General features: G+C 37.2%; 1 protein-coding gene across 4 annotated transcripts in view; it reads right to left on the reverse strand.

Moving 5' to 3' along the window:
- The window catches only part of NME7 (NME/NM23 family member 7), a 237,183-nt gene that overhangs the window by 48,490 nt on the left and 176,585 nt on the right, over positions 1 to 12,108 (reverse strand). For all 4 annotated transcript variants that reach the window (XM_057729094.1, XM_057729093.1, XM_057729092.1 and 1 more), the window contains one exon: positions 8,598 to 8,705. In XM_057729094.1, coding sequence (XP_057585077.1) covers positions 8,598 to 8,705 — 108 coding nt within the window. The remainder of the gene's footprint in view (positions 1 to 8,597; positions 8,706 to 12,108) is intronic.

A 12,108-nucleotide genomic window follows, 5' to 3' on the forward strand; every position in this document is an offset into this window, starting at 1 on the left:
CTCACTGAGTCATCAAAGCAAAATAATCCCTTTGCTGGCCTGCCCACAGGGTCTAGGTTTCCCTCAAAAAAGCAGGATCATGACCAACTTTTTCCAAAAAAGTCTGAAGGGTAGCGGTTTCCAAATGCTAGTTTAATTGTTAGCTATATCAAAATCACCTGAAACATTAAAAACAAAAATACAGATACAGGAAGCTTATCCAAGACCTACCTACCCAGGACTTTCTATGATGGAACTCCAGGCTCATCCAGTTTTAAAAATTCCACAGGTGGTTTTGATGTATGCCTTTAGCTGGGAACCATTGTACTTGGGCAGTGGTTCTCAAATACTAGGGGCATGGGAATCACCAGGAGGGCTTGGTAAAGTACAGATGTCTGGCCTCGAATCCCAGAATTTCTGAGTCAGTAGCTCTGGAGAATTTCATTCCCACCAAGTTCTCAGGTGATGCACATGCTGCTGATCGGTGGGGGGGGGGGGAGGGGCTCGAGACCCGCCGCACCAGGGAAGGCAGGGGCCAGCTCCACTGCAAACCCGGTCCCAGGCAAAATACCAGTTACCCTGTTGACCTCCTATGGCAGACACTGGTCTTCCCCTCCCCAGTGCTCATTCTCCCTTTCTGTAATCTAACAGAAACTTGATTTTGCTGGAGGTAGTAATGTTCTCAACTACTAGAACTACATTTACCAGCTCCCCTTGAAGAAGCTGGTGGTTGTGGGACTAAATTCCAGCAAATAAATCATAAGCAGAAGTTGTTGGGTGGGGCTTCTGGAAAAGCTTTTTAAAGTGGGTGGGGAGGAGGGTGCTGGCTGAGCTGGCATTTTCCACCTTTTGTCCCCTGCTCTTCCTCTTTTTCAAGACTGGAACACAGAAGTGATAACTGTAGTTCCCAAAACCGTCCTGGGATATATTATACAAGGAGTCTGGGAGGTTCTCCCACAATTTAATACTTTGGTATCCGCAGGGGTCCTGGAAACAATCCCCTGCAGATACCAACGGAGGATGGTACACAGTCATATATAAGATCAGGTTAGGTTTTGCCATCAAACTGATGAAAAAGCTTTGGTTTTCAGAAATTTTAGGATCACAAGGATGCAAGTCTCTGTACCATCATCTTGACTTGGAGATAGGAGTTAATCTAGTCTCATTCCCATAGGCTATCTTTCACATCCAATCAGTCTCTGAGGCTGTCACTTCTATCCTCCTGAACGTCTTTTGAAGCTCACTGCTTCTGGCTATCCATACTGTCATAGCCATTCAGACTACCAGAATCTTTCCCTGAATTATCCTAATAGCCTTCTCCCTGGTCTGTCTCCCTCCAGACAGATGCTCCTAACCCCACTTTGATATGCTCTCCATACTGCAGCCAGTGACCCCTATAACACTGTGCTAATCCTGTGTAAAACACACATTTGGATTTCTACTGCCCCCAGGATAAAGTTCAGACCGTCTTACTATGACTTTACAAGGCCCTTGCTGATTTTTCAACCCTTATCTCTTGTCATTTTCCACGTCAAGGTCAAAGCCCCTGCCTAAACTATTTTTAGATCTCTTAGAGAAAGCTATTTGCTCTTGTCTTCATACAAGTTGTTCCCTCTTGGACAATGTACTAGTAAAAATCATAACTCTTCCTTCAACATAGAAACTAAAACTAAAGATAAATTATGCGTGTTAGTGTGTTCAGAGGCCTACACTAACCACAGCCAAGAAATCCAGGCCTGTCCAATCATTTTATTCACCCTACACCTATGTTTATTTCTGGTAAATGCTTAATTCTTTTTTTTTTCTAGAGTGTGCCAGAACAAGAATCAATGCAGAAATAATTACATATCCAAATTCAGACTTGTTCTGACTATTCACACATACAATGAAATATTTTATATATTTCTTAAATTTTTATTTTATAACCACAGAAGTGATATAACCAAGTTATAGAACATTTGGAAAAGAAAAACAGAGGAAAGATCCATATTTGCATCATTCTAAAAAACAATTACTATGATTATTATCTCCTAGAAGGTAAGCTCTGCGAGGGCAAGAACTACATGTACCCTGTTTATTGCTGTGAACCCAATGCTGTTTTTAATTTAAAAAATAAATAAATAAATATCTGGATGAATGACTGATGTTATCATTTTGGTGTACAGAATTCAAAATTCAAACATACTTGAATCTCTACCAAACACCTATTAGGCAACTTTGAGAATTTCAGTTACAGTACATGTAAAGTGTTGAAGATAATCAGAGAAAGACAGTTCTGGGAACAGACTACAGAAGTAAAATGAAAGGCAGAGGAATATATATATATTTTCCATAAAGCTTTGGGAGAGATAAAGAAAGCAAGGAGAAAGTAAAACTGACCCTTGGAAGTATCACGGGTGACATGGGTGAGAGGAGGACTAATGCTGAAGGGGACAGCAGGGAGCCATACACAATGTGGGGTCACAACATCAAAAAGGCATTGCACATTTTCATGGACAACGGAAAGCCAACAAATGGCTTTGCATAAGGAATACATGCTATACAATAAAATAAATACATCAGTATCTTGTTAGAACTGCAGGTAGAAGCCACCAAGAAAAGTTTCTGATGAGGGAAGTAATGAATGGATCGATTAAATTAGAATCTCTGCTAATTATCTCCAAAGGTGTTAAGGTCACAAAAGTCAAGCAAAATCTGAGGAACTGTTCGAGACTGTAAGAAACTAAAAAGAAAACTAAATGCAATGCATGATTCTGACCTGGACCCTTTTGCTATTAAAGATCCACTGGTTATTGACTGGCAAAACTTGGAGTTTGGATATTCGATAGTAGTAATGTATAAACATTAATTTCCTAATTTAGATGCTTGTGATGTGGTTATGTAGGAAAATGTACCTTTATGTTAAAAACACACACTAAAGTACTCAGAAAAATGGGACATTATGTTGGCAACTTAATCCCAGACATTTATTTTTAAAGAGCTTTGTATAATAAGCTTAAAATTACTTTTTTAAAAAATTAGAATCTTTAAAGGTGGGTCTGGACATCAGTGTTTTAAAAACTGCCCAGGTGATTCTAACATGCAACCAAGGCAAGCAATCACTGCTACAGAGTCTTCATTACCAAAATGAAAGAAAAAAGGTTACATACTTTTGTACTGAGTACATGAACTACAATTTATTTAACCAAACTCTGCTGCCTTTTCCTTCAAAAAATGACTTTGAGTTTTTATATGCCAGGCAAGACAGAAACTCTTCCCTGTGAGTACTAAGTCTCATGGGGAAATATCTATAAGCGAACAAAATGTGGGGTAATAATAATAATTGTTATCATTTGTTCAGCAATTACTATGTGCTAGACACTAAACCATCTGAAAGGTCAGGCACTGCTATTATCTTCCTTTTACAGAATGATGAATCCTAGGCACAACGAAATGAGTAACTCGCCCTGGAGTACAGATGTGTGTTGACTCTTGACCACACTACTGTATTAGAGGAAAACAAAGTGCTATGAAAACACACGGATGGACCTCTGATGCATACTATGGGTGTCACGGAAGCTTAATCAGAGGAAAGAACATCAGATATATCTTCAGACATGCACCCTATTTCCAATTTTAATTACCATAAATACTTCTTAAATGAACATCTGTGCAGAAAACTTTCCATTTAGTAGTCCTGCTGCTACCCCTCCTCCTGTGGTAAGATTCTAAGAAGTAGAATTCTGGGACAAGGTATATAGAAAGCCCCCATGACTTTCAATATCTGTTGCCATATAGTTGTCACCAGCAATACGAGGGTATCTACTCTACTGTAGCCTCACCAGAAGTGGGCACTGATACTTTCAAAATTCTTGGGACTTTCCTGGTGGCGCAGTGGTTAAGAATACACCTGCCAATGCAGGGGACACGGGTTCAATGCCTGGTCCTGGAAGATCGCACATGCCACAGAGCAACTAAGCCCGTGTGCCACAACTACTGAGCCTGCGCTCTAGAGCTGGCGAGCCACAACTATTGAGCCCACGTGCCACAACTACTGAAGCTTGCACGCCTAGAGACTGTGCTCCACAACAAGAGAAGGCACTGCAATGAAAAGCACATGCACCACAAGGAAGAGTAGCCCCCTCTTGCCACAACTAGAGAAAGCCCATGCAGTAATGAAGATCCAATGCAGCCAATAAATTAATTTTTAAAAAAGAATTTCCACATATTTTTAAAAATTCATTTTCCATTAGTAGAAAAGGAATATTTCTTTATTACAAGTTAAGCTAAACATTTTTCCATTAATGCTTTCTTTAAAGCACAAATTTAAGATCTTCATAATTACTACCAATAGAGTCTCAGCATATGTTAATAGCAAAATAATATCTTAGAATGTCTGATACTATACAGACACTGTCATTTTTTCCCTATAACCACAAAAGTGGCTGTGTCGCCATAGCAGCATCTAATGAAATCAGATTTCAATATTCATGCTAAGATCCCAGACCTCTAAAACTCTGAGAGTTCAATGAGGACAGAGGAAACATCTTGCTTGATTTTGAAATCCTACCACAATGTCAGCAAGTAAAACACACTCGTTAACTGTTTGCTGTATGAATAAGTAAATAAAATAATGGATGGTAACAAAATATAAATTGAAAGCATACTTTCTGAGCTCCACACATATGACACAAATAAACCTAGCTCAGTAAACATCACATGAGAAAAAGAAGAAGTAGGTTGTTCCCCTCCTTCCCTCCTTGCCTTATAATTAGGGCATCCATGATGTCAGTGTGCCAATGACAGTGCTTGTTTATACCTTTTGTCCTAACATCCTGTCTGATTAATTCTAGATTGGGCAATACATTTTATGGTCACTCTACATCTAAAGGATGTTCCTTTAATGAACAGTAGATCTAAGTACAAAGTGCTTCCCTGATCAGAGTTTGTCTTTGTGTCACTTTGAATTTCACTTTAAAAGCCTATGAGCAGATAACTCTTAGGGCCTTATAGTGATTTTTTTTTTTAATAATATTTTACCATTTAAAGCTAAGTAACAATCTGTAAGAGAACATCCCTTGATGGTATCAGCACTCTTAATTTCATTTTATTGATAACAGAAGGGAGGCATGGAAAGAAACAGTGACTTATTTCAGGGCCCATCAAGCATGAATCACCAGCAAGGTGAAAGGAAGCTGCTGGAGCTCCAACTTCCATTTTTTCATGAATTCTCTGAACCACACAACCATTAATTTGCAATTAAATCTCCTGTGCAGTTTGGTTGGAAAGATTTTAATGATTTAGTAAATGGCTCTGTAAACTGCAGGCAGTAATAATCTATTTCAAACTATATGTGCAAAATCACAGGCATACCTTTGATAATATTTTTTAATGGGCATAAAATTCATGGTTAATAATATTTCAATTTCACTGAACAACAGTCTGAATTCAAGCCTAATCTATAGGTCCTAAGTTATCAGACGGTAAAGGGAATATTTATAAAATAGGTGAAAGTATAAAGTAAACATTTAATCCTTTGGGTAATAAAAATAAAATTTGTTACATTTTTACATTTCAGAAGTATGTATGTCTACATTTCATACTACGGTGCAGTTTGGATAAGATTTTAGTAGATTAACATCTTGGTCTATAACAGAAAATCTTAATGGAGCTAAGCAAAGTCATTCTTTATAGCAACTAAAAAAAAACTCATAGAAGTAAATAAAATAGGCTATATGCCTAAGACCCATATAAAAATAGAGGCATAAAAGAAGAGGCAGTACTGGCATAAAAATAGAAAGGAAGATCAATGGAACAGAATAGAGAATCCAGAGGTAAACCCACACACATATGGGCACCTTATCTTTGACAAAGAGGACAAGAATATACAGTGGAAAAAAGACAGCCTCTTCAATAAGTGGTGCTGGGAAAATTGGACAGCTACATGTATAAGAATGAAATTAGAACACTTCCTAACACCATACACAAAAATAAACTCAAAATGGATTAAAGACCTAAATGTAAGGCCAGACACTATAAAACTCCTAGAGGAAAACATAGGCAGAACACTCTATGACATACATCCAAGCAAGATCCTTTTGGACCCACCTCCTAGAATAAAGGAAATAAAATCAAGAATAAACAAATGGGACCTCATGAAACTTAAAAGCTTTTGCACAGCGAAAGAAACCATAAACAAGACAAGAGGACAACCCTCAGAGTGGGAGAAAATACTTGCCAACAAAGCAATGGACAAAGGATTAATCTCCAAAATATACAAGCAACTCATGCAGCTTAATACCAACAAAGCAAATAACCCAATCCACAAATGGGCGGAAGACCTAAATAGACATTTCTCCAAAGAAGACATACAGATGGCCAACAAACACATGAAAAGATGCTCAACATCACTAATTATTAGAGAAATGCAAGTCAAATCCACAATGAGGTAACACCTCACACTGGTCAAAATGGCCATCATCAAAAAATCTAGAAACAATTAATGTTGGAGAGGGTGTGGAGAAAAGGGAACTCTCCTGCACTGTTGGTAGGAATGTAAGTTGGCATAGCCACTATGGAAAACAGTTTGGAGGTTCCTTAAAAAACTAAAAATAGAACTACCATATGACCCAGTAATAGAGAAAACCATAATCCAAAAAGAAATGTACCATAATGTTTATTGCAGCACTATTTACAATAGCCAGGACATGGAAGCAATCTACATGCCCACCAACAGGTGAATGGATAAAGAATATATGGCACATATATATAATGGAATATTACTCAGCCATAAAAAGGAATGAAATGGAGCTATATGTAATGAGGTAGACAGACCTAGAGTTTGTCATACAGAGTGAAGTAAGCCAGAAAGAGAGAAACAAATATTGTATACTAACTCATATATACAGAATCTAAAAAAAAAAACCAAAAACGGTATTGATGAACCCAGTGACAGGGCAAGAATAAGGATGCAGAGAATGGACTGGAGGACACAGGGTTGGGGGGGGCAGGGGGGCGAAGGGCAAGCTGGGACGAAGTGAGAGAGTAGCATAGACATATTTCCACTACCAACTGTAAAATAGATAGCTAGTGGGAAGTTGCTGTATAACACAGGGAGATCAACTCGATGATGGGTGATGCCTTAGAGGGCCAGGACAGGGACAGTGGGAGGGAGTCGCAGGAGGGAGGGGATATGGGGGTATATGTATAAATACAGCTGATTGACTTTGGTGTACCTCAAAAGCTGATACAAGAGTGTAAAGCAATTATATTCCAATAAAGAGCTTAAAAAAAAAAAAAAAAGAAGAGGCATACCATATACGCAGCTGGAGAACTACTATTATAGTTATGTCACCCCCACATTTATTTATAAACATATTGTAATGTCAGTCAAGGTCCCATTAACATTTTGTGAGGGTGGGTTAAAGAACTTGGTAAACTCATGTAAAGTTCATTGGTAGGAATAAATTTAAGAGAATAACCAAGAAAACTTTTTAAAAGTATAAACTACAATCATTATTGTAGTTTTTATTAAAATAGTATTTCGCTGGCACAGACTAACAGAATAAAATTGAAAGTTCAGAAACAGGCACAGCTGTATATAAATATTCAGTAAACGAGGAATAACAATGAAAGAATAGAAGGATTTAATAAGCAATGTTGTGACAGCTGACTAGATCCATACCTCACACCATTCAGCAAATAAATACCAGGTGAGCTGAATATTTCAGTGTAAGAAGATGAAGACAAAATACTGGGAAAGGCTTTTCTACATATGACTTTAAAGATACAAAAAGAAAGACTGATAATTTGATATAAAACACATTACTCACTAAAATATTCAGGCTATAATCACTTAAATTTTTCATTTAGCTCGTCCTGACACAAAATTTTTTAAACTATAAGAAGTTATAAATACCAATCTTTTCTTTAACATGTCTTTCCTTTGGCTGTTCAATGACTTTCTTAATTGCAAACTAGACCAATTTTTCACTTATATTTTCTTGTAATTTCTTTTCTTGTAATTTTTTCATTGTTTCTTATGTTATATTAACTAAATAGATGAGAAGTCAAGATATGACTTTGTCCTCTATTACCTGTTTGATTTGAGGGTGTTACTTAACCTCTCTGAGTCTCAATTTCATTTTTCTGGTAAAACAGACATGATAATGCCAACATATTAGAGTTGCTATGGAGATTAAAAGAAATAATTTATATAAAGCATTTATCATATTTATTACAGAACCTGGTATAGAAAAAGAGTCAATAAGTGGTAGCTATTACTTTTAATGCTTCTTAATTTCTTTGAGAAACCCTCATGACTAGAAACTTAAGGTAATGGTGTTTTTACCTGATTTTTAAACAAATTTTACATTATTTAATCAATGCTGTAGCTTTTTACCTTTTCAGTTTTTAAACCATAATATATGCCAATCAGAAAAATACCTTAATTCTTTGAAGACTACCCAACTATATACAGCATCCTACAATTTGGTCTTTCAATGCTGCAGTCTGAAGTTATCAGATGGCCAAAGAACACTGTAATCCAAGAGTATTAAAAGGTTCCTTACACACTAGACCTGCTGAGATTATTTATGAGCTTGAAATATAAATAGGATGTTTACCCTTCTTTATCTTACCTCTAATATGCCATCCTCTGGCAGATCAGTACAGTGGACAGCATTCTGGATCTTAGTTTTACCAAAGATTGCTCGGAGGGTTCCAGGGCGTAAATGCCGGGCAATTTCCTATTAAATAAATACACATTCACATATAGATTAAAGTCAGCTATGTAGCGTTAATAAGAAAAAAAATCACCAGCTGTATGGAATACTTGAGTTATTCATTAATGAAATACATGTATACATTGTTGGTAATGATTTTTCCTGGAAACAGCATGAATGCATGAAAACTAAGCAATGAAAATTCTCAGTCCACTCATAAAGTTTTTTCTCTGGCCCAATGTAAAGTCCACTGCAATCTATGTTGAGGACAATAATAATTATACCTCTTTTTATCAATAGATTATGGGAATCACATAAAATATGAACCCAGTTCATTATTGTGAAAGATTTGTATTTTATGAAGGCATTAGAGATCCTAACAACTTAATTTAAAATGAACTAGTTTGATGGTATTGATTTCAAAAGATTTTTTTTTAAATGTTACATGTGTATCAGTTTAGTGCTAGCTCACATTTACGGAAAAAATGGTTACAAATAACATAAAATTGTGGGTAAAAGAAAGGTTAAAAAAATTGAAGATATAGGAGTATCAATGATCTAAACAGTCTGTTTTTCTAACTTAAAAATTTTCTAAAATCCTATTTTAATTTTGAAATATACATACAAAAAAGGCATTTACTATACATGACTATTTAAAAATAATAAACAAATATCTGTGTACCCACCATTAAGCTGAATTAAAATAATATTACAATAACTTCCAAGAACCCGGTATGCCCCATCCTCATTCCATCACATCCCTATCTCCATCTAGAAGTTACCATTAATATCAAGTTTACTTAAAGATTCCCTTGTTTTATTTAGTTTTCAAGGCATTGTTTTTCATACTTGTCTATGTAAATATGTATAGCTGTGATTCATTTGTTATTACTGTATATATTCCAGTGTATGATATAGCATACCTTATCCATTTTTCCTGATGACTGACAGTTAATTTCTTCTCTCTCTCCCCAACTCTCTGTCCTCCCACCTCTCTCTCTCTTTAGCGTGCGCACACACACACACACACACACACACACACACACACAGAGTCACAAACAATTCTGCTACAAGCATTCTTGTTCATGGTGCACATGTGCAAGAGTTTTTCTGGAATCTTAGGGCACACACATATTCAGTTTTACTAAGTACGGTCAAACTATTTTCTTAAACGGTTGTAACAATTTGCCCTCAAACATCAGTGCATAAGAATTCCCACTATCTACATCAAAGCCAACACTCCATATTGGCTCACTTTTTAATTTTGCCACCCTGGCAAGTGTGAAATGGTACCTCATTGTGTTAGTATGCATATCCTTGATTACCAAATAAACTGAGTGTCTTTTCTTATATCTTTTTATGTAAAATGCCTATTCTTGACTTTTCTCCATTTTTCTATCAGGTTATTCCTTTTCTTTTTGATTGTTATTCTTAATACATTCTGAATGCTAATATTTGTCAGTTATATACAATGCAAATATCTTTTCCCAGTGTGTAGCTTGTCTCTGAGTTTCCTTTATGTTTTTTGATGACCAGAAATACTAAATTTTAATGAAACTAAATTTATCAATCTTTTATGATTTGTGCTTTTTGTTTCTTAAGAAATTATTCCTTACTCCAAGATCATAATGATGCTCATCTCTATTGTCTTCTAGAATCCTTAAAGTTTTGCCTTCCACATTAAGTTTTGTTTTTTTTTTAATAAATTTATTTATTTATTTTATTGGCTGTATTGGGTCTTCGTTGCTGCACACAGGCTTTCTCTAGTTGCAGAGAGCGGGGAGCTACTCTTCATTGTGGTGCGCGGGCTTCTCATTGCGGTGGCCTCTCTTGTTGCAGAGCATGGGCTCCAGGCGCATGGGCTTCAGTAGTTGCAGCACATGGGCTCAGTAGTTGTGGCTTACAGGCTTTAGAGCACAAGCTCAATAGTTGTGGTACACGGGTTTAGTTGCTCCGCAGCATGTGGTATCTTCCTGGGGCAGGGATCGAACCCGTGTCCCCTGCATTGGCAGGCAGATTCTTACCCACTGCGCCACCTAGGAAGTCCCACATTAAGTTCCTGATCCACCTAGAACTGACTTTGGCTATCATGTAAGGTAGGTGTCCATTTTCATTTTTCCCATGTGGATATTTAATTGTCCTAGTACCATTTATTATTTCTCTCTTTCCCCAGCAGTCTTCAATGATAACTGTTACATAATAGGTTTCTGGGTATGTATGGGTCTGTTTCTTGGTTTGCTATTTGATTCCATTGCACTTTTTGTCTATTTTTCCATCTATCCTAAACTCTCTTAATTATAACTTTATAGTAAGTCTTCATCTGGTAAGGCAAGTCCCCCAGATTTTGGTTTCGAATGCATTAAATTTGAGTTGCCTCTTAGATATCCAAGTGAAGATGTCAAATACATGATTGGCAGAGTCTAGAGTTCTGAAGAGTGTTCCACACTGCAAATAATAATTTGGGGGTTGATAGCCTATATACGGTATGTAAAGTTATAGCTTAGATGAAATCATGAAGGCAGTGAATATAAACAAAGGAGAGGATGCCCTGGGGCACCATTTCATTAAAAAGTCAAGGAGATGAGGAGAGATGAACAAAGAGGACTGAGGAGGAATGGCCAGCTTGATGAGAACAAACACAGGAGCTTCCTTTCCTAGAAGACACTGAAGAAAAATGTCAAGGACAGAGAGTTATCAACAGTGTCAAATGTTGCTGTTAAGTCAAATTGGGTTAAAGACTGAGAACTGACCACTAGACCTTTCTACATGGAGTCACTGACATCCCTGACAAGAACAAAATAGAACTCATTCTATTTCCCAGTGGAAAATGTCAGCAAGATTGTCAGCAGCTGAGAGGAAGGATGGGGAGGAGGTTTTTAGAATCTGAGGAGGTATGAGATATTTTAGGAGAGCAGAAGAGCGAATGGACTAGAAAAATGAATGTGACTGCTCAGCAGCACTTAGGACCCTCTCGAGGTAAGTGACCAGGAATGTAAAGGGAGCTCATTCAGGACAGCTGAGTGTTCTTCTCCAGCCGTGGGTGCAGGCAAAGGTCAGGTAGAAAGCGGAATTTAATGAGGGTTGGGGTTTTACCAAGAGAAAACAAGAAAATGAGAGAGGGGTAAGGGAGTTGAGATTGTGTGTAAGGAAACAACGATGATGAGGGGCAAAAAAAATTTTAATTGAGGAGGAAAGTAAGTGAGGCCCTGGGGGGTGGCGGGGTGAGAGACAAGGAAAAGGCAGGTCAATGGACTAGAGCTCCTAGTGAGATGGGATGATTATGGAAATCAGTGTGTTAGAAGAAATGAGCTGGAAAGTTAAGAGACAGGATACTTGAAACTGGAATTACTGGAGGTGGGCAGAGAGGGGGTTACAGATATTTATAATGACCAGTTTTAAGATATAACCATGGCTGAGGTCAGTTGGA

Source organism: Hippopotamus amphibius, chromosome 3, assembly GCF_030028045.1.
Source record: "Hippopotamus amphibius kiboko isolate mHipAmp2 chromosome 3, mHipAmp2.hap2, whole genome shotgun sequence".
Taxonomy (NCBI): domain Eukaryota; kingdom Metazoa; phylum Chordata; class Mammalia; order Artiodactyla; family Hippopotamidae; genus Hippopotamus; species Hippopotamus amphibius.